Source organism: Cetorhinus maximus, chromosome 4 (assembly GCF_964194155.1).
Source record: "Cetorhinus maximus chromosome 4, sCetMax3.hap1.1, whole genome shotgun sequence".
Lineage (NCBI taxonomy): Eukaryota > Metazoa > Chordata > Chondrichthyes > Lamniformes > Cetorhinidae > Cetorhinus > Cetorhinus maximus.
The window spans coordinates 82,036,074-82,059,356 of NC_135882.1; the positions used below are offsets into that span (position 1 = coordinate 82,036,074).

The following is a 23,283-nucleotide window of genomic DNA, read 5'->3' on the forward strand; positions in this document are numbered from 1 at the left end:
TTCTACAACTTTGTGCTCAAGGTGGTTGTAAAATACAGCACAGTGCATGCTGGAATTTTTGATACGTGCTCTTGAGGCCAGTGGGTGTGAGGAACAAGATGCAGAATTGCATGATAATTCGATAACATTTAAATATATTTACATCTGGTCCATGAAGGAGTGAAAAGCAGGTGCATTTAAGTCTTTGAGCACTGAATGAAGAAGTTAATACCAAAATAAAGTAACAAAATTATAGCTTTGCTCCAAAAATGCAGGGAATTACATTTTCTATGGTTTTGGAAGATTTCTCTAATCCCCTAGTACACTAAAATAGAAATGTATTCATTTAGGTGGTGGTTATTTGAGAAATGTGCATTTTATTAAAGCTACGAAAGGGCATCCAGTAATCAGAGAGCTGAAATGGAGATGACTAAGCTGAGGTTCTGATTCAGATAGGTTGGAAATACATTACAGTCTCTGCTCCAAACATCAAGTAATTTCTATAAGGTATCTATTCAAATCCTTTTAGTGATTCTTTTCACCCAAGGAACTTTGCTAAATCTCTAGCACAGTTCATTTGTACTCCACAAAGAGCTTCCAAAACTATAAATGATTGAAGTGATGATCTTACTCCTCCCCATATTTGTCACCCAGACTTTTTGTTACAGCTATAACCAGGTCAGTCAGTCTATTTCTCAGAGTTGCAATGACAATGTCCCAACCACAAAGGATTCAAAAGAATTCAGTAGCAAGTAGCAGAACTACTACAATATTTTGTAGTAAAAGATTTATTTCTAACTTTCTTACTGTTGGGGCAATGAGTAGCTAGTAAAGTGGAAAAGAGGGAGTTAGTTTTCATTCCCAGCCTCACATGTTAGTTGGAGTCTATTTAATAAAATAGATCTGCTTATCCAAAAAGGTGCAATTTGGTTACATGGTATACAAAATATGACAAGTATTTGAGGGGGAAAGTCTATTAAACACAGTCAGCAAAAGTGTTTAAAATAATTAAATACTCAATTCCGGATGATGTTATGAGGTAAAGTGAGAAAAACCAGGGATTTGATTTTAAAGTGTTTAGAGCAACAAAGCAAAATTGGACTTTGTTCATAGATAGGTTTTCAAACTGCTTTTTACAGCTGTGGGTACTATTGATGGTGGTTGTTTAGGTAATATCAAGATCAGTAGTTGATTATGTCATTTTCCAAATGAAAAATACAACCACACGCCATGGCATGTCCACATTGTAACAGTTGCCTGGATTTTCAGCTCAGCTTTTTGCTTTCTTGAATTCTACCCATCTGTGTTGTAGCAACGTCGGCCGTCACCAATAAGCTGAGTTTTCTCATTTGCATTTGTAGGCTGAATCACGATTGGAATCTCCCCATCTGCAACAATAAAGCAACAGGAAGTATGAATCAGCACATTAAAACACTGTCTGGATATGCTTCAACCTACTGCCCTGAAGTCAAAAAAATGCAATCTGATAGTATGGGCTGGATTTTCGTGAAGGAGACAAGAAAATGCGTTTCCATTCAGGAGGCCCCTGCCCGCCATATTTTCATACTGGGAAGGCGGGGTGGGATAAGGCCTGCCTTCATTCACTGGGACATTGACCCAGTTATAATCATGCATATCAGACCCTCAAGGCAACTGCATCCACAGAAGCAGTTAGAACAGAATGCTTTTCCAAGTGGCCTCATTCTTAGCTGAGCTCCAAGAATGGCTAATTCACTTTAGGTCTCATCAGGGGTCTGTTTACACAGCTGCAGAGGGGAGTGATAGCTTTCTTTCAATAATGTATTTATTACCTTGTAATAACCATATCTTTCTTTGAAAAAAACTCTCAATGCCTGTGTTTATTGACAAAAGATTATGAGGTGTGAAGAGGATAATAGCTTTTCGTCATTGACCCAATGAATGGCTGTGGTTGATTGACAGTTTTATGAGAAGGTAAGATGAGCTGTGTAATTCAAAGGAAATATTGAATGGCTGGGTGGAATTGTCCGCTCCCATTTGCTGTGGGCTTCATAGTGGGCGGGAGCGGAAAATATCTGGAGATTGCAACAAACCGGTTTCATGGAAAATGAGTTTGCGATCGTCCGTTCCACCCATCAATCCTCCATCCGTTGCCACCCGCCAGGAACCTAATTTCAATACTCTAGCATCTCATTATAAGCCCCACTTGCCGGAATCATCCCCCCACGCTGGATCATCCGGGCAAATCACACCAACATGTTTCACAACTGTACATAAGTGACATGCACCTGGTTAGCTGTAATTCGCTCAGGACCTTGAGGTTTGTTTGCCTACCTTGCTTCAGGCAGCACTCGCGGTCATCAACACCAGGCTTCACAGGCAGCACCGCATCACTTTTAGGGAGCTCATGGGCAGGTCTTTACCTACCAGACCAGCCCTGAGGCAGGGGTGGCTTTTCAATGGCTGCGGGGCTAGGGCTTGCTTAGAGAAGGGGGAGAAGTGGCCTTAGGCAAGGGAAGAGGCTGCAGGGTGAGGGCTGTACTGGACAAGGGGGCGTATCCCTGGCTGTGTGTGGGGACACATGTTGATTTGTGCAAGTAGCCTTTAGATGGTGAGGGCTGAGGAGGCAGTGTCTAGAGGACATGAGGCCAGATGGACATGTGAGGGTATGTGAAGGTGTGTGTGTGAGAGTGAGTGGTGATATCTCTTGAGCTGGCAGTGAGAAAGATGCCAGTGAATGTGTGAGTTTAAAGTGATGAGATAGTTGCCTCGATCTGGCGGCATGGATGAGATCATTCATCCTCTTTCTGCACTAGATGGCCAACCAGTGCAGCATAGGCACTGACCACCACTGCCACCGCTTCCCAAGCTGGAGTGGTGAGATTGCTGGACCTCCTGCGGCCAGAGCATGAGTGGAGGACATCATGGTGGGGCTCCAAAAAGCATTTCAGTGACGGGTCACCGAACTCTTCTTGGCTTTCAGGGCCATGCCTTCATTGGAGCAGTTATGGGCTGCAGCATTGAGAACTGTATACAAGGCTGCAGTTTGGAAATGGCACCCGGAGTGAGGAAACAGAGAAGCAACGGCGTGGTGGATTCAGAGGCTGCCCGCCAGCGAGATGACGTGTTTCCTGTGGCTGCATAATTAATGAGACAGGAAGTGGATGATATGGCGCAAAAACCCACTATTGTGGCCAGCGGGTGAAACATTATTTTTCACGGCCGCTACCACACTTAGTGCGATTCAGGGACGATTCCGCCTGCTGTTTTTTTTTGGTTCCTGACACGGTACTAGGGCACCCCCATGGTTCATGACCCCTCTGAGGTACCGTGAACCACATCAATGAACAGAATGGAACTGACTCTATCAAATTTGTGAGGGGTTAAAACGCCAACTCCCTTATTGGAGTCAGCAAGGCCAGAAGTGCTGCATGTGGGCTCACTACCCTCATCCCTCAGTGACAATTGGCGGAATGTGGAATGGGCATGGAAATCCTGGAATTGGGACCTGCCTGCCATTTTTAAAGACCTCCTGACTTTGCCTGACTCCACAAAACTCCATGCCTATATCTAGCAAAGCTTTATGGAAAAGCATACAAAACCATTTAAAAAAATTTATTTACTGTGAGCTTCACTTTTGCTTCTGCTTCAGCAAAATTAATTCCTCCTGATCAACAAGCAAAATTGTTACTGTTGCCCATCTTTTATGGTACAACAATGTTGAATTTATGTCCCTTTGGTCCAAAAAAGTGGACATTATTGACCCATAATTAATTTCACCTCCTGGAAATCCGGGCCAACTTCTAGAAATAATTAATATTCTATTTTTCATATATATGATAAATGTGGGTTTTCAGTATATCAGGAAAAAGTTATTCTTTCACCGTGCACTTAAATAATATACAGTAAGGGCAGCACTGCAAGTATTCAAATGCTCATCCACTGCTAAACCATCGACAGAATTTATTTTGGCAGAGAGAGGCAGCTGAAGAAACATTCACTGGTATCAGCTGCTGAGTGAATTGCATGTGGGAGAATGGAATATTATTTCCTATTTTGGAAATGTTTGCATATTTCAAAGTAAATGAAAATTAATTGTGGCACTATGCTGAATCAGTACCAGCAAGTGTAATTTTTTTAAGGGGTTCCTACACAAAATGAATTAAGAAAACAGAATTTAAATACAAGTAGATTTTCAGGAGAGTAAAACATGATCAGTTAAACATGGTGCTACATGTCTCTAGTGGAAGGAATATGATAAGCTCCACTCCATAGTCACTATATTTAGATGGTACCTCTTTAAAAATACATTACTTAGCTTCCTCATGTGACTTGTCAAATTAACCATTTGATTAGATGCAAACCCAGGTTCAAAATTTGGTCTGTTCTGAGAGGAGGTTCCTGCTCCTATTTACTGTTTAATAGCCCCTGTTGGAAACTGTAAATGTTTGTTTGATGAGGACATGATTAGGTTTTTCAGGGACACCCTCATGTTAGACGAGCCTTCTGAAATGTACCGCTCAGGCTTATACATGAAGAATAAATACTGGGAGTGGAAGCTACCAGCTCCTGTGAAATTGGACTTCACTGTCCATGAATGGGTGTGAAGTGGAACTAGGGGTAGGGAGGTTGAGAGAATAAATGTACAACTCTCAAAATTGGTAAGCCATTGACATAAACATCATTCTGAAAGAGTGAACAAAACAAACTCTCATCAGCCACATTCATGGCAATACCCCACTTCTATTGTGGACAGCAAGATCAGGGGCATCTATAAAAGCAGTGCACGCAACGCAGCCACACCACTCTCTCTCATTACAATTGAGTAGTGGAGAGCAGAGCTCTGTGCAAACTTACTCAGGCTTTTAGGTGGAACTCTGCCCACCGACCTCTAAATGCCATTGGAGTTTATGATGGTTATAAGATGTTGGGCCTGGGATAGTTATCTTTGCAATATTTAAAAATAGGAAGGCAGTGTGGCAGGCTGCCTGAGGTATTTCAAACCCTTAAGTAAATCAGCATGTCCCTCAACATACAGAGGATGCCTTGGGTTTATAGATGTTGTGACAGCACATTTATCCTACCAGTCTATGCCAGGTGACCTCTCTAGCAAAACCACTGTGAGAACATTGTTCCCCTTCAGTTAAGGTCGAATGTGTTTCAGTGGACTACCTAGTGTGTTTACTTTATTTTGGTATACCACTTTAGAAATTTGTTTCAAAAATTTAGATATCGATGATACATCCCTATAAATCAGACCCTGTCATTCACAGTTCAGGCTGTAGCAGTGTTAGGTTTTAGAACAGAACACACTGCTGTTTAACGCGATAAACCAGTTGTAAAGGGCAACTAAATAAAGTATAATAGCTTAACTTCTAAAAATAAACTGACAGTCTTCCATTCAACAATAGATGTGACCGATGAGTAATAGGAGAGCAAGTTTATCATGAGGCATCCACTGGTGAAAAGATTTTAAATGCTTTGAATTCCCACATGGCAGGCTGGACTTAGCGCAACCCACCAAAGTGGGAACCGTTGTGTCTGGGCCTACCTAATCGCAGGAGAGGGGCCCCCCCATCACCTCAGTCTCCCAGTGGGTGGGAGAACCTCCCCGGATTAAGTTGGATGGTGGAAGGGGCTGACGTGGGATTCCCAACATTCATGAGCCAATTGACACCCATTATCCCTGAGGACACTTCAATTTAGTGGTGCCTCAGCGACTTAACGGGAGCCTCATGGCTTTCCCGTGCCCTCAGAAGGCTGCCCAGCAAACTTGGTGTCTGATCAGAGGACCTGGCATCTGAAAGGGGGAAGGGAGTCGGCAGGGTGGGGATGAGCTGAAAGCCATCCCCCTGCCCTTGTCTCCAACACCCCCGCTCGGCCACCCTCCCCCACAATCCCCATAGTGCGCTCACTCACCTCTGGTCTGGGGTCCCACAGCTTTCCTGGGCCTCTGTTGGGTTTAGTTCCATCTGCAGCCGCTGCTCCCACTGGCACAGGCAGTGACGAGTAGCTGCCAGTCTCTGACTGGCCAGCAGCTCTTGGCAGGCAGAACTTTCACTGCCAGGAACTTCAATCGCAGGGGAGGCCTGCCAGTGGCAACCTAGATGCCTGAAAGGCATTTGATTCCATCAGGTCACCCCACATAACTGATGGGGGTTCAGCATATTCACTACCGTATTCCACTATCTTTACATCAACTTGCAGTTATAGCAACTTTATCATAGAGAACATCTCAAGGCACTTCACAGAGATGTATTCTGACAGAAATTGAAAACGAGCCACAGAAAGAGAGAATAGGAGGGGCAACTAGAATCTTGGTCAAAAAGATGCATTTTAAGGATGGTCTTAAAGGAACAGAGGGAGGTAGACAGGCACATCCACCAATATTAGAGTGAAACAAGGGTGGATGCACAGCAGACCAGAGTGAGAGGAAGGCAGCATTTGGGGTGAAGAGAGTGTGGGACTGGTTACAGGGATAGGGAGGGGCAAGACATTAAAGAGATTTAAATATGGGGCTGATAAGCAAGAGCAAGAGTTTCTACAGGTAGTTAAAAAGGAAAAGAGTAAGTAAAGTGAGTGTTGGTCCTCAAGAGAGTGAGAATGGGGATTTAATAGTAGATAATAAGGAAATGGCAGATCAAATTAACAAATATTTTGCTTCTGTCTTCACCTTAGAAGATACAAAAAACATTCCAGTAATAGCTGTAAATCAGGAGGTGGAGGGGAGGGGGGAACTTGGTGAGATTACAATCACTAGGGAAGCGGTGCTGAGCAAACTGATGGAGCTGCGGGCTGACAAGTCTCTGGGTCCTGATGGACTTCATCCTAGGCTCTTAAAAGAGGTGGCTAATGAGGCCATAGATGTGTTGGTGTTAGTTTTCCAAAATTCCCTAGATTCTGGAAAGGTTCCATCAGACTGGAAAGTAACAAATATAATCCCTCTATTCAAGAAGGGAGGGAGGCAGAAAATAGGAAATTTTAGGCCAGTTAGCTTGACGTCTGTCTTGGGGAAGGTGTTAGAATTGATCATTAAAGAGGTTATCATGAAGAGTCAGCATGGTTTTGTGAAAGGGAAAACATATTTAACCAATTTATTAGACTTCTTTGAAGGAGTAATATGCGCTGTGGATATAGGGAGCCTGCTGACGTGCTATGCTTGGAGTTCTAGAAGGTAATTTGATAGGGTGCCAATTCAAAGGTTATTGCGGAAAATAAATGTTCATGGTGTAGGGGGGGGTAACATATTGGCAAGGATAGAAGATTGGCTGGCTGGCTGGCAGAAAACAGAGTATGCATTAATGGGTCTTTGTCTGATTGGCAGGATGTGACAAGTGGAGTCACGCAGTGGTCTGAGTTGTGGCCTCAACTTTTTACAATTTACATCAATGACTTAGATGAGGGGAGTGAAGACTTGGTAGCTAAATTTGCAGATGACACCAAGATAGGTAGGAAAGTATGTTGTGAAGAAGACATAAGGAGTTTGCAGATGGATACAGGTAGGTTGAGTGAGTGGGCAAAAATCTGGCAGATGGAGTATAATGTGGGAGAATGTTAAGTTGTTCACTTTGGCAGGAAGAATAAAAAAAAACAGAGTACTAAAACGGAGAACGACTGCAAGATTCTGAGGTGCAGAGAGATCTAGGGGCAGGAGTTTCCCCTCGTCGGGTGGGCGGGCCTGGGAACGGCTGCAAGACCAACCGCCACCTGCAATCGGGCTTCGACCACGATTTCACACTGGCTGGCCAATTAACAGCCAGCCTGTGTGAAACACGCACTAAGAGCTTCAACTCTGCTGGGGAGGGGACAGGTGGAGCACAAGCACTGAAGTTTGTGCATGTGCGGGGGAGCGCGCACTGAAAGCTCCCTGAAGGCACAGAGCTGCCTCAGGGTGCTGGAGAATCTTTGTACAAAAATAAACTCTTTACAAATGATATAAACATGTCCCCACATGTGACTCGGTCACATGAAGAGGGACATGTAAAAAATAACGTTAACAATTTTTTTTTGTTTTTTTAGTAACTGTTGGAAACCTCATCCTGCCCGTGGATGAGGTTTCATTAAAAATGCAAAAGCTGCCTGACCTATTTGCCCGCCCACAAACTGAACGGTTGAACAGGCAGCGAAAAATGCAACTTAATTAATTGCTTAAGGGCTTTAATAGGCCTCTTAATTGTCGGTGGGCATGCTGCCGCCTCTCGCACATGCCCGCTGACCGAAATATTGCGAGAGTGCGCGATGACGTTGGGACCCTCAGCCGACATCATCGCGCACTATTTCATTCCCGTTTGGGTCAGACGCACACCCGCCCGCAGGGCAAAAAATTCTGCCCTAGGTGTTCTAGTACATGAGTCACAAAAAATTAGTATGCAGGTACAGCAAGTAATCAAGAAGGCCAATGGAATGCTATCCTTTATTATGAGAGGAATTGAACATAAAAGTAAGAATGTTATGCTTCAGTTATACAGGGCATTGGTGAGACATATCTTGAATACTGTGTGCAGTTTTGGTCTCCTCATTTAAGGAAGGATGTAAATGTGTTGGAAACGGTTCATAGGAGATTTACTAGATTGATATCTGGTGTGAGCGGGTTGTTTTATGAGGATAGGCTGGACAGGCTGGGCTTGTTTCCACTGGAGTTTGGAAAAGTGAACGGTGACTTGATTGAAGTATATAAGATTCTGAATAGTCTTAACAAGGTGGACTTTGAAAGGATGTTTCCTCTTATGGGTGAGTCCAGAACTAAGGGGCACTGTTTTAAAATTAGAGGTCACCCCTATAGGACAGAGATTAGGAGAATTTTTTTCTCTCAGAGGGTTGTGTGGCTTTGGAACTCTCTGCCTCAGAAGTCGGTGGAGTCGGGGTCATTGAATATTTTTAAGGCAGAGGTAGATAGACTCTTAAACAAAAACAGAATTACCTGGAAAAACTCAGCAGGTCTGGCAGCATCGGTGGAGAAGAAATCAGTTAATGTTTCGAGTCTTCATGACCCTTCGGCAGAACTGAGTATAGTTAGGAGAAAGGTGAAATATAAGCTGGTCTAAGGTGGGGGGGCGGGGAGGAGAGAGAAGTTGAGGGTGGGATGATTGTGGAGATAAGCAAGCAGTGATAGGAGCAGATAATCAAAAGATGTCACAGACAAAAGGATCAAAGAGGTGTTGAAGGTGGTGATATTGTCTAAGAAAAGTGCTAATTAAGAATGGAAGACGGGATACTCAAGGTACAGCTCTAGTGGGGGTGGGGTGGAAAGACTAACAAAATTTTAGTTTTAGATTTAAAAATAATGGAAATAGGTGGGAAAAGAAGAATCTATATAAATTATTGAAAAAAAAAGGGAGGGGGGAGAAATGGGGTGGGGATGGGGGGAGGGGGAGTTTAAGATCTAAAGTTGTTGAATTCAATATTCAGCCCGGAAGGCTATAAAGTGCCTAATCGGAAGATGAGGTGCTGTTCCTCCAGTTTGCGTTGAGCTTCACTGGAACAATGCAGCAAGCCAAGGACAGACATGTGGGCAAGAGAACAGGGTGGAGTGTTAAAATGGCAAGCGACAGGGAGGTTTGGGTCTTTCTTGCCGACAGACCGCAGGTGTTCTGCAAAGCGGTTAGCCAGTTTGCGTTTGGTCTCTCCAATGTAGAGGAGACCGCATTGGGAGCAACGAATGCAGTAGACTAAGTTAGGGGAAATGCAAGTGAAATGCTGCTTCACTTGAAAGGAGAGTTTGGGCCCTTGGACGGTGAGGAGAGAGGAAGTGAAGGGGCAGGTGTTGCATCTTCTGCGTGGGCATGGGGAGGTGCCATAGGTGGGGGTTGAGGAGTAGGGGGTGATGGAGGAGTGGACCAGGGTGTCCCGGAGGGAACGATCCCTACGGAATGCCGTCAGGGGGGGGTGAAGGGAAGATGTGTTTGCTGGTGGCATCATGCTGGAGTTGGCGGAAATGGCGGAGGATGCTCCTTTGAATGCAGAGGCTGGTGGGGTGATAAGTGAGGACAAGGGGGACCCTATCATGTTTCTGGGAAGGAGGAGAAGGCGTGAGGGCGGATGCGCGGGATATGGGCCGGACACGGTTGAGGGCCCTGTCAACGACTGTGGGTGGAAAACCTCAGTTAAGGAAGAAGGAGGACATGTCAGAGGAGCTGTTTTTGAAGGTAGCGTCATCAGAACAGATGCGACGGAGGCGAAGGAACTGAGAGAATGGGATGGGGTCCTTACAGGAAGCGGGGTGTGAGGAGCTGTAGTCAAGGTAGCTGTGGGAGTCGGTAGGCTTGTAATGGATATTGGTGGACAGTCTATCATCAGAAATTGAGACAGAGAGGTCAAGGAAGGGAAGAGAAGTGTCAGAGATGGACCATGTGAAAATGATGGAGGGGTGGAGATTGGAAGCAAAATTAATAAATTTTTCCAGGTCCTGACGAGAGCATGAAGCAGCACCGAAGTAATCATCGATGTACCGGAGAAAGAGTTGTGGGAGGGGGCCGGAGTAGGACTGGAACAAGGAATGTTCCACATACCCCATAAAGAGAGAGGCATAGCTGGGGCCCATGCGGGTACCCATAGCCACACCTTTTATTTGGAGGAAGTGAGAGGAGTTAAAGGAGAAATTGTTCAGTGTGAGAACAAGTTCAGCCAGACGGAGGAGAGTAGTGGTGGATGGGGATTGTTCGGGCCTCTGTTTCAAGAAGCCCGAACAATCCCCATCCACCACTACTCTCCTCCGTCTGGCTGAACTTGTTCTCACACTGAACAATTTCTCCTTTAACTCCTCTCACTTCCTCCAAATAAAAGGTGTGGCTATGGGTACCCGCATGGGCCCCAGCTATGCCTCTCGCTTTATGGGGTATGTGGAACATTCCTTGTTCCAGTCCTACTCCGGCCCCCTCCCACAACTCTTTCTCCGGTACATCGATGATTACTTCGGTGCTGCTTCATGCTCTCGTCGGGACCTGGAAAAATTTATTAATTTTGCTTCCAATCTCCACCCCTCCATCATTTTCACATGGTCCATCTCTGACACTTCTCTTTCCTTCCTTGACCTCTCTGTCTCAATTTCTGATGATAGACTGTCCACCAATATCCATTACAAGCCTACCGACTCCCACAGCTACCTCGACTACAGCTCCTCACACACCGCTTCCTGTAAGGACTCCATCCCATTCTCTCAGTTCCTTCGCCTCCGTCGCATCTGTTCTGATGACGCTACCTTCAAAAACAGCTCCTCTGACATGTCCTCCTTCTTCCTTAACCGAGGTTTTCCACCCACGGTCGTTGACAGGGCCCTCAACCGTGTCCGGCCCATATCCCGCGCATCCGCCCTCACGCCTTCTCCTCCTTCCCAGAAACATGATAGGGTCCCCCTTGTCCTCACTTATCACCCCACCAGCCTCCGCATGCAAAGGAGCATCCTCCGCCATTTCCGCCAACTCCAGCATGATGCCACCACCAAACACATCTTCCCTTCACCCCCCCTGACTGCATTCCGTAGGGATCGTTCCTTCCGGGACACCCTGGTCCACTCCTCCATCACCCCCTACTCCTCAACCCCCACCTATGGCACCTCCCCATGCCCACGCAGAAGATGCAACACCTGCCCCTTCACTTCCTCTCTCCTCACCGTCCAAGGGCCCAAACACTCCTTTCAAGTGAAGCAGCATTTCACTTGCATTTCCCCTAACTTAGTCTACTGCATTCGTTGCTCCCAATGCGGTCTCCTCTACATTGGAGAGACCAAACGCAAACTGGCTAACCGCTTTGCAGAACACCTGCGGTCTGTCGGCAAGAAAGACCCAAACCTCCCTGTCGCTTGCCATTTTAACACTCCACCCTGTTCTCTTGCCCACATGTCTGTCCTTGGCTTGCTGCATTGTTCCAGTGAAGCTCAACGCAAACTGGAGGAACAGCACCTCATCTTCCGACTAGGCACTTTACAGCCTTCTGGGCTGAATATTGAATTCAACAACTTTAGATCTTAAACTCCCCCTCCCCCCATCCCCACCCCGTTTCTCCCCCCTCCCTTTTTTTTCAATAATTTATATAGATTCTTCTTTTCCCACCTATTTCCATTATTTTTAAATCTAAAACTAAAATTTTGTTAGTCTTTCCACCCCACCCCCACTAGAGCTGTACCTTGAGTATCCCGTCTTCCATTCTTAATTAGCACTTTTCTTAGACAATATCACCACCTTCAACACCTCTTTGATCCTTTTGTCTGTGACATCTTTTGATTATCTGCTCCTATCACTGCTTGCTTATCTCCACAATCATCCCACCCTCAACTTCTCTCTCCCCCCGCCCCCCCACCTTAGACCAGCTTATATTTCACCTATCTCCTAACTATACTCAGTTCTGCCGAAGGGTCATGAAGACTCGAAACGTTAACTGATTTCTTCTCCACCGATGCTGCCAGACCTGCTGAGTTTTTCCAGGTAATTCTGTTTTTGTTTTTGATTTCCAGCATCCGCAGTAGCTTTTAGCTTTTTGTTTTTATCTCTGTAGATAGACTCTTGTTCGGCAAGGGAATCAAAGGTTATCGGGGGTAGATAGGAATGTGGAACTTGAAACACAAACAGGTAAGCCATGATCTTATTGAATAGTGGAGCAGGCTCGAGGAGCTGAATGACTTACTACTGCTCCTATTTCATATGTTTGTATGTTCATAAAATTTTTGACTGGAAGATTTAGAGTCTTTGTACATCTTTGTGGGTGAGAGGGGCTTAGTGCAGGATAGGATACACACTACCTAGTTTTGGAGGAACTGCAGGAGGATGGAATAGTTGAGTCTAGGTGACAAAGGAATGGATGAGGGTTCTACCAGCAGATGGGCTGGAGAAGGAGTGGAGATGTGTAAAGAGGTAGAAGTAGGCAGTCTTTTTGATAGAGCAGATATGGGGTCAGGACACAACTCAGAGATGAATAGGAATCAGGCTGGAATTTTCCAGCCCCCCTGTGGTGGGTTCCCCCATGGTGAGTGAGCCATTGAAATCTCCATTCACACCGGCGGGACCTGAAGGTCCCACCAGCATGTGGGGCTGGAAAATTCCGACCACAGAAACTGCGAATGGTCTGGTTCAGCGTGGGACAATGATAGCAGAATGGGTTGGAGTTGCTAGCTAGGGTACAGAGATTATAGAGGGGGCTGAAGGTAACACCTTTTCACTACAAAATTCGGCACCATAGTGCTACTGTTTTCGGTGCCTTATCCAACTTTTAACTTCTCATCTCCCTACATCGCTAGAGTGTTGAATGAATACTTCACATCCGTCTTCACCAAAGAGAATGAGGATGAAGGTATGGAGCTCGGGGAGAGAGACTGCGAGGTTCTTAAGCAAATTGATGTAGGGAGTGACAAGGTATTGGAAGTGTTGGCAGGCTTAAAAGTGGACAAATCTCCAGGTCCAGATGATTTGTGTCCCAGACTGCTAAGGGAGGCAAGGGAAGAAATCGCAGGGGCTCTGACCCAAAGTTTTAATTCCTCTCTGGCCACGGGGAGGACTGGAGAACAGCTAATGTGGTTCCGCTATTTAAGAAGGGTTGTAGAGATAAGCCAGGGAACTACAGGCCAGTGAGTCTCACGTCAGTGGTAGGGAAACTATCGGAGAAAGTTCTGAAGGAGAGTATCTATCTCCACTTGGAGAGGCAAGGTTTGATCAGGGATAGTCAGCATGGCTTTGTCAGAGGGAGGTCATGCCTAACAAATTTGACTGAACTTTTTGAGGAGGTGACCAGGTGTGTAGATGAGGGTAGTGCTGTTGATGTAGTTTATATGGATTTCAGCAAAGCCTTTGACAAAGTCCCACATGGGAGACTTTTAAAGAAGGCAAATGCACATGGGATACAGGGTAATTTGATAAGGTGGATTCAAAATTGGCTTAGTTGTAGGACGCAGAGGGTGATGACAGAAGGATGCTTTAGTGATTGGAAGCCAGTGTCCAATGACGTACCACAGGGATCTGTGCTCGGTCCCCTATTATCTGTCATTTATATAAACGACTTAGATGATTATGTGGGGGGTAGGATTAGTAAGTTTGCGGATGACACAAAGATTGGCCGGGTGGTTAACAGTGAGGTTGAGTGTCTTGGGCTACAGGAAGATATAGACGGGATGGTCAAATGGGCAGATAAGTGGCAGATGGAATTTAACCCTGAAAAGTGTGACGTGATACACTTTGGAAGGAGTAATTTGACAAGGAAGTATTCAATGAACGGCATGACACTAGGAAGTTCTGAGGAACAAAGGGACCTTGGCGTGTGTGTCCATAGATCTCTGAAGGCAGTGGGGCATGTTAGTGGGGCGGTGAAAAAGGCATATGGGACACTTGCCTTTATCAATTGAGGCACAGATTACAAAAGTAGGGAGGTCATGTTGGAGTTGTATAGAACCTTAGTGAGGCCACAGCTGGAGTACTGTGTGCAGTTCTGGTTGCCACATTATAGGAGGGATGTAATTGCACTGGAGGGGGTGCAGAGGAGATTCACCAGGATGTTGCCTGGGATGAAACATTTAAGTTATGAAGAGAGGTTGGATAAACTTGGGTTGTTTGCGTTGGAGCAGAGAAGTCTGAGGGGCGACCTGATCGAGGTGTACAAGATTTTGAGGGGCATGGCCAGGGTGGATAGGGAGCAGCTGTTCCCAATAGTTGAAGGGTCAGTCACGAGGGGGCATAAGTTCAAGGTGAGGGGCAGGAGGTTTAGGGGGATGTGAGGAAAAACTTTTTTACCCAGAGGGTGGTGACGGTCTGGAATGCACTGCCTGGGAGGGTGGTGGAGGCAGGTTGCCCCATATCCTTTAAAAAGTACCTGGATGAGCACTTGGCACGGCATAACATTCAAGGCTATGAACCAAGTGCTGGTAAATGGGATTAGGTAGGTAGGTCAGGTGTTTCTCACGTGTCGGTGCAGACTCGATGGGCCGAAGGGCCTCTTCTGCACTGTGATTCTGTGATAATGTTTAACTGGACGATATTGCAGCTTATCTAAGCCAGGGTGGCAGACAAACAATCTGATAACACAAAGGCAGTCGAGGGGTTGAGACAGGTCAATGAGAGATAGAGTTGGGCATGTGAAATCTGACATTGTGACTGCACAAGGAAAAATAATTGTACCCAGGCCCTCGCTTGAAACACTTGTTAAGTTTTTGAATATTCAAATTAAGCCTGTTTCTGCTATGGACCCTGAATGCCTTTTCTTTGCTTTTTGGTCAAAGGCTGTAGAAAGGTTGAATGATCTGCCTTCATATTGGGGTAGGCAAAAGAAAAATGCTTGGACCCATAATCAGGAACCATTGCAGGAACAGTATCATAGTAGTTGTGTTAGTAGACCACCATCTACTCAAGGGCAATTAGGAATGGGCACTAAATACTGGCATTGCCAGTAATGCCCACATCTTATGAATGCATGAAAACAAATCTATTTGGAAGTTGGCCTGAAATTGCACTAACTAATTAAAAGTAGTGCTATAAAGTCTAAGGTTGGAGGATTCATCATATCTGACTTGGATTGGATTCAAGGCCAGTCTCAGAGATGTACGGATAGTGTACTCACCACTGCACCAACTAATACATAATTCCAGAAATTCCTGAAGGCCCACTTCCGTGGTGTAAGTGCAGTGGAGCAGAGCTAATCTTCTTTCATTGCTCAGCCTACTGATCCCATCCAAAAATCCTAGGGACTTGGATATTTACATATTCGCAGTCCCTCGAATGTCAGCAGAATATTCAGCTGTTAGATCTTGTCAGCCCAGCCTACTTTACATCCCAATTGGGCACTCAATTATTATAAATTGATGTAAATGAGATTAGACTTGTATTCTAAAAAGTAACAACAGTCTGAACTATTATTAGTGAATGAGAAGAAAGGACTATTGATGACCATCAGAACAGGGTTTACTAATTCACTATGCTTTGTATGTATGTTTGAAATAAATAAGGATTTTCTGGATGCAGGTAGAAGGGCTCCAGTCCCAAGGGTGAGATGAATCTCAGTGGGAAGTAACAGACGTAAACCTTTTTAGGCCATTTTGCCTTTGCTGCATTCTCCACTCTGACCCTTGGGCTGTCGACAACTTCTCTGGGCACCCCTCAAAATGGTGCTCATCCTTCATTCCCACTGGAAAACGTGATGGGAGATGCTGTTTGGCTCCTCCCTGCTCATATCCATGCAGGTAAAACACCTGCATCAGGAGGTGGTGCAGGTACTCTGTGCCTGCTCTCCAGAGGAATCCCTTAACATCTGAGGGCACCAGGTAGAGACCTAATGCCCTGCGTCTTGCTTCTTTTGCTGTTCCTTTTGCATTCCCCAGCCATTAAGATGAGGAATATCAGGGCCAACATGTTACAGATTTTCATGCCAATTGAGGACTTGCAGGACTAACCCATGAGCTTCTTGTCTGTGGAGGGCTCAACCTGAAGAAGAAGAGGTACCTTAATTGCCTTTGGCACTTACCATTCTCCATGTCTGTGCGGATTTGTTCTTCCAGGTCTTCTGGTGAGACATAGTATTCATATTCTTCACCCCCTGGGGACTTAGGTTTACATTTACCAAAGCAACAGTTACAGCAGCAGCAAAGGCAGCAGCAGAAGTAACAGCCAGTGATCAACCCACAGAACACAAAAAGCCCCTAAAATGCAAATCAGAAAACAAACAAAAACAACCAATCAGAAGTGACAATATAATTTATTTTGTCCTCCTATGCTATTGAGTTCTGATTTTGAGAGTTATGTGCTGGATTTTCCATTGGTTGTGCTCTGGTGGTTGGAAGGGTACACAATGAGCTTTGTGATTGCCTGTGTTGTGCATGGTTCTTCCTGTGTGAACCTCCAGTTTCCTGCTTCACTAGTCATTAAAGGCACTCTGTTCTCTTTAAAAAGATATGTTTTGCTTTACTTTAGTCTTTGAGGCTTAAAGATGTAGCTCGACTTCACACAGGGTGGTCTGGCCACATTGAAAATAGGACCCCTCTTTTCCATGAGAATTTCAAAGTATCCTGTTCCTTTAAAGGGGAGCCAGCCTGTTGCTAAATATGCAAAATACCTCACAGAGTACATAGACAGAATGAAGATTCTGTGATCATTTATTTTACTACTGACAATCAAAATGGTGGGTGGTTATCATTCTATTGTGGTCACATTTGTAATCCATTTTAAAAGAAGATTGGACAATGACACAACAATATCATTTCTCTTCGCCCACTTCCCTAGTAATGAAATAACCCTTCAGCTGGTTTAAAAAACAAAAATTTTGGTATTCTAGAAGGTGCACAAAATTTGCATATAATCCATCCATAAAAATGTAGGAAATGCTAATCTAGCCAAAACATTTCCTTGTTTACAAAAAGATAAGTCTCAGGTCTTTTGTTTTCTATGAGTTACAAAACTGCTACTGTCACTCACTGTTCAAATCACTCAGATTGGTTTCTATCTTGCAGTCTGTAGTAATGTAGCAAGCATGAAGATTGATAGCTTCAGTCCTTCCAAAGTGCAGCCAAAGGAAGTTATGATTCTTCCATGACTTGATGTCAGATAGCAGTCCACAGTAGTGAGGTGGTCATAGGATTGAAAGTGGAGTGGCAGGTCTGAGTGTTGTCAGCATATATATGAAAGTTAAACAGATGCTTGTGGTTAATGCCAAAGAGGGGCAACATATAGATGAAGAAATGAAGGGAGCCAAGGATAGATATTTGCAGACTCGGGATATGATGGTGTTAGGAAATAGAGATAGTTTAAGCAAGTTATATTGGTATTTGCAGGTGCTAGTAATGTGTTTAGCTTTAAAGTTTAAGTTTGATTTGTATTTCTGTACTTCTGTGTTAAAAAAAGGTCAAATGGAGTTTTAGTTTTGCTTTAGAAAGGTGCTTGCATTTCAAATGAGGAATTTTATGACCCCTGAAGAGAAAGTAAACATACAAGGGTAGAAGGATTGGACTGTTTCCTAGCAACAGGGGCCCAGAGAAGCAGGTCCCTCCCACAGGCACACACACACAAGAGGAACATCAGTTGTTTTGGAAGCTGTTTGAATGCAGTTGGTTCTGAAAGTTGCTGCCATGAGAATCTGGAGCAAAGGGGACAGATAGCCAGTCCCAAGCTAAAGAAAAACACCAAAAATCCAGAAGAGTGGAAGAAGAGAAAGTCCAAAGTGACCTTCTGGTCGAAGGAAGGACCAGAACCTGGAAAAGGTCCTGTTGAGTGAAGTTAGGAGTGAGGGGCAGGGAGAAAGGTTCCAAGCTTCAAATTTAAAGAGGCAAAAGCTGCAGGAAGCAGATTTAAAGTGAGAACAGCTTGCAAAAGGCAAGAAGATCCAAAGAGACAACTGAAGGTCTGTAACTCTTTGCTATGGGCATGTGAAGCAGTGGTGTACTGTTGACAGCTGAGTCAGAGAGACAGAGTGTGTGGAAGACAGCTTGAATGCATGTGGTGACCCAGGAAGAGGAACAGCAGAAGGAGATGAAACCTTGTGGAGGGCGCCTGAGAGAAAGCATCGTTTTGGAGAAGATTCCAAGGCAAGGTCTTGGACAGTGGAGATTGGAAGATTGGAAACCCTCGAGTGAAGGACGAAATTCAGTGAGACGGGTTGGCTTACAGTGTGACAAGCGGCTGAGAGAGTTGAGGAGAGATCCATAGCATCTGGTTGAGGTGACATCTGTCACTTGAGGTCAGAGTGTGGTGTGTCTGACCACAGGGTGCCTATTGGTTTACATGGACTGGGTACTTACTGTGTATATTAGGGTATAAGATAGCTTTTGTAACTTGTGTTATCCTTACAAATCTGTAAAGGTATAGTTGTGGGTGAAGGAGTATTGTAATGTAGTTCATCTTTTGTTGAATAAATGTTTTATTCTTTTGTTAAAAGTTCATCAGCTGAATCCTGTGACTCTGTTCAGTAGCCACTCTCCACACATCTAAACAAACAAATAAAAGTTAGAATCTATCAAGCTGGGTTCCGCCCTGGGATCAGGCTTGTCCAGGGGTAACCTCAGCTGGGGATTGTAACAGCTAGAAAAGGTGATGCGCTGACTGCCTTTGATGGATAGGAGTGGAAACATGCAAGAGCAGTTCACAGAGCTGGGTAACGGAGGAGAGAGCTGGCAATAGTGGAAGATAACCGAATCAACATGTTATATGCTGTGTGAGATCAAGGAAAATAATGTGCCGAGGTCACAGTCACAAAGAGTGTAGGTCATGACTTTGGCCAAAACAGTCTTGGTGCTGCTGTGATGGAAATAGAAATTAGACTGGAGGGATTCAAAACGGTGAGACTTGGGAGAGATGGGCACAGAACTTCCGGTGGAGTGCAATTGAGGCGGATTGCCACACAGTTCATAATTTCTTACCTTCAAATCCAGGTGATCCTATCTTGCCTGACCTTCCAACTCAGGCCAGGCGAGATCCGTGGAGTGCAGCACACTCCCGGGGTCTACTGTCGAGGGCAGCTCAGTTGAAAGTAAATAAGCCAAGCCCCCTTTCTTATCGCACCAGCTGCCGTAAATCAGGTAAATTTAAAGTCCAGGCCAAGGAGAAGGTAAGTGTACCAGGTAAATGGGTAGGATTGCTGGGGTCTGGGGTGGGGTGGGGAGGGTCAGTCGGGAGGGGGTGTGGTCAGTCAGGGGGTCAGCCAGGGTGAAGTCAGTTGGGGGGCGGAGGGGGGTTCAGTCGGGGAGGGTCAGTCAGGTGGGTTTTTTTTATTCATTCATGGGATGTGGGTTTCGCTGGTTAGGCCAGAATTTATTGCCCATCCCTAGTTGCCCTTGAGAAGGTGGTGGTGAGCTGCCTTCTTGAACCGCTGCAGTCCATGTGGTGTAGGTACACCCACAGTGCTGATAGGAAAATAGTTCCAGGATTTAGACCCAGCAACACTGAAGGAACGGCGATATATTTCCAAGTCAGGATGGTGAGTGACTTGGAGGGGAACTTCCAGGTGGTGGTGTTCCCATGTGTCTGCTGCTCTTGTCCTTCTAGATGGTCGTGGTTGTGGGTTTGGAAGGTGCAGTCTAAGGAGTCTTGGTGAATTCCTGCAGTGCACCTTGTAGATGGAACACACTGCTGCTACTGTGCGTTGGTGGTGGGGGGAGTGAATGTTTGCGGATGTGGTGCCAATCAAGAGGGCTGCTTTGTCCTGGATGGTATCAAGCTTCTTCAGTATTGTAGGAGCTGCACTCATCCAGGCAAGTGGGGAGTGTTCCATCACATTCCTCACTTGTGCCTTGTAGATGGTGAACAGGGGTGTCAGTTGGTGGGTGGGGGTGGGGGGGGTCAGGTAGTTGGGGGTGTGTGGGGATCAGTCAGGGAAGCTGCCAGTCAGGGGGGTGTCAGTCAGGAGGGTCAGGTAATTGGAGGGGGTCAGTCAGGGGGAGTCAGTTGGGGAGGGGTCGGGAGGGAGGGAGGGGGAAGGTCAGGTAGTCAGTCATGGGGGATCCGGTAGTTGGGGTCAGGTGCTCGTAGGGGTATCAGTCAGGGGCTGTCGGACGGGAGTGTCAGTCAGGGAGATGTCAATCAGAGCAGTGTCAGTCAGGAGGGGTGTCAGTCGTGGTGTGACCGTCAGGGAGGTGACAGTCGGTGGGGGTGTCTGTTAGGTGGAGTCGGGTAGTTGGGGTTGGGTAGTTGAGGTCGGGAACTCGGGAGAGGTCAGTCAAGGAGGCTCAGTTGTGGGCAGGTGTCGGGTAACCGGTCAGGGGGAGTCAGGTAGTTGAGGGGGATCAGTCGGATGGAGTCAGTTGGGGGCGAGTTGGATAGTCAATGGGGGGCCACATAGTGGCAGGGGGGCAGTTGCAGGAGGTCATTCGGAGGGCAGGGGTTGGATAGTCTGTTGGGGGGGGTCAGGTATTCAGGGTTGGGTAGTCGATGGGTGTCAGTTGGGGGGAGTCAGTCTGGGGGGGCAGGTAATCAGTAGGGGAGTCAGTCGGGTGTTGGGGGGGGTGGTGTCAGGTAGTCTGCATGGGGTTGTAGTCAGGAGGAACCGTGCAGGTCCGGGTGGACGTCAGTGGATGGGCGGTAGTCAGTGGGTGAGGGGTAGTGTGCGGGGGTTAGGGGTGTTTAGTGGGTGGGCGGTGTGTAGTTGGTGGTGGTGTGTAGTTGAGTGCCCCATGGAGGGTTGGGGGATGTCAGTAAATTAGTTACTCAGAAGCTAGAAGCTAGAAGTGGTTTTAATTCTTCTAACTTTTAACTTTCAATTTTTCACTTTTCTGGGTAACTATTGATTCAGGAAAAAGATCTTCACGCAAAGAGTGATAAGAATATGGAACATGTTACCACAAGGAGTAGCTGAGGTGAATAGCACAGATACATTTAAGGGGAAGTGAGATAAGCACATGAGCAAAAAAGGGATTTAAGGTTATAATGATAGGGTTTGAAGAAGAGGGGTGGGAGGAGGCTCACGTGAATAATAAACACTGGCATAACTGGGCAGAATGAACTGTTTCTGTGCCTTAATGCAACTCAACACAATTTAAGGGTGGTAGTGGGAGGAGCAAGAAACTGAAAGGTGCACAGTTTTTCTATGAGTTAGGAGAAGATAATCAATTGTCACAAGAAGTCAAGAGAAAGACCATTTTTTGGCTGAGCGTTTTGCATTTCAATTTTTCTTCCACGCATTTGGATGTGTAAAATAAGACAAATGTTCCTCAGAATTTCCTCAGACGTGCTCGGCTTTGTTGCCACAAGTGTCCAGTTTATGCAAGGAAGGTTTAAGCTGAGTTGAGTGTGTAATGCATTGTACCCAATAATAGTCTTCTCCTCCAGTAATTGGGAGATTATAAAATATTTAAAATGCGGCTCCAGGGATGAGGAACTTCAGTTATGAAGATAGATTGGAGAAGTTAAGACTGTTTTCTTTAAAGAAAAGAAGGTTGAGGGGAGGTTTGACAGAGGCATAAGTTCAGCGATGTGATTTTCAGGAGGCACTCATCACATTCCTCCTGCTGGAGGCAATGAAAATCATCCCCAATATAAATGACCACGTACGCTGTTTGTCAGGTTGTTTGCACCAAAGCTACTTTGGGCCATTGGGAGAATTCCCAGTTTTACTCCCTGATCTTTTCCGGCCTTCCCCAAAATCATGAGAAGTCTGGACAAAGTAAGTAGGGAGAAGCTGTTCCCACTCATGAAAGGATTGAGAATGAGAGGGCACAGATTTAAAGTCACTTATGCTTCTTTTACAAATTACATGAGGAGAAACGTTTTTATGCAGTGAGTGGGTGGGGTTTGGAATGCACTGCCTGAGAGTGCGGTGGAGGCAGGTTCAACTGAAACATTCAAAAGGGAATTAGACCATCATCTGAAAAGGAAGAATGTGCAGGGCTACGGGGAGAAGGCAGAGGAATGGCACTAGGTGAATTGCTCATTTGGAGATCTGATGCAGACATGATGGGCCAAATGGCCTCCTTCTGCACTGGAGCAATTCTGTGATGTCGGAATTGCACAATGACGCAGGACATCAGCACTCCTACATAGTGTACTGCAGAGTGATTGGGTCCAATACCAATACTATGGTTACTTCTACAGTGACTTTCTGATTTCATCACTGCCCTCCATGGGGAAGACCAGAAAAGATCAAGGAGTAAAATTTCCATGGGAATTCTCCCAATGGCCCAATGTAGCTTTGGTGCAAACAACCTGACAAATGGTGTACATGCTCATTTACATTGGGAATGATTTTCATTCCCTCCAGCAGGAGGAATGGGATGAGTGCCTCTTGAAAATCACATCGCTGAACTTATGCCCATTTCGGGATTGTGATCCTCCTGCTGCCATTTACAATTGGTCAAGGAAATGAGCAACTAGACCACGCTGGTTTAAGGCAGCAGTTTCATTAGAATGTGATGTATATGGGTTTCCAAAGCAATTTTTTGGTACCAGTAGGTGGAGTGTGTGAAACCCATGTTCTGCCCATTGGTGTTAGGTCCAATAGTCCTTAAAGGAGTGCTACAAGCTGCACAAAATAAATGGTAAGTTTCTGTCTTTCTAGAGATTTTTGTAGAGTCAGGAGCAGCAGAACACCAAGCAGGGGGACCGGTCAGCCCCTCTGGAGCCCTCCCTGCAAGGAGCAGTGTCTTTGTCAAGCTGAGGGGCAGAGTTAGATGTCATGAAGCAAGGGAAAAAACAGCCAGGACAAAGCCAGGACTGGTGATTGGCAGTGTGGCAGGAGCCTAGGGCAGCTCGAAGCCCCTGAGGGTGGCTAAAGAACCAAGAAAGGGAATTGGGACCTAGATCATACTGACTGGCAGCACCCCCGAGTCTGAGAAGCCTCATAGAGAAAGAGAGGGGAGCAGGATGGCCACCAGGGGCTGGCAGCAGGACAAGCCTGAATGCACCTGGTGAGTGCTGCGCTGAGGAGCCGAGATCC

The 23,283-nt window shown here is 45.8% G+C and overlaps 1 protein-coding gene across 3 annotated transcripts in view; it reads right to left on the reverse strand.

Annotated features, from left to right (window-relative positions):
• Positions 1-346: 346 nt before the first annotated feature.
• dnajc5b (DnaJ (Hsp40) homolog, subfamily C, member 5 beta) overlaps positions 347-23,283 on the reverse strand; it is a 185,571-nt gene continuing 162,634 nt past the window's right edge. For all 3 annotated transcript variants that reach the window (XM_078540415.1, XM_078540417.1, XM_078540416.1), the window contains 2 exons: positions 16,393-16,567; positions 347-1,367 (listed from right to left, as the gene is read on the reverse strand). In XM_078540415.1, the coding sequence (XP_078396541.1) occupies positions 1,273-1,367; positions 16,393-16,567 (270 nt within the window). In that variant the 3' untranslated portion in view covers positions 347-1,272. The remainder of the gene's footprint in view (positions 1,368-16,392; positions 16,568-23,283) is intronic.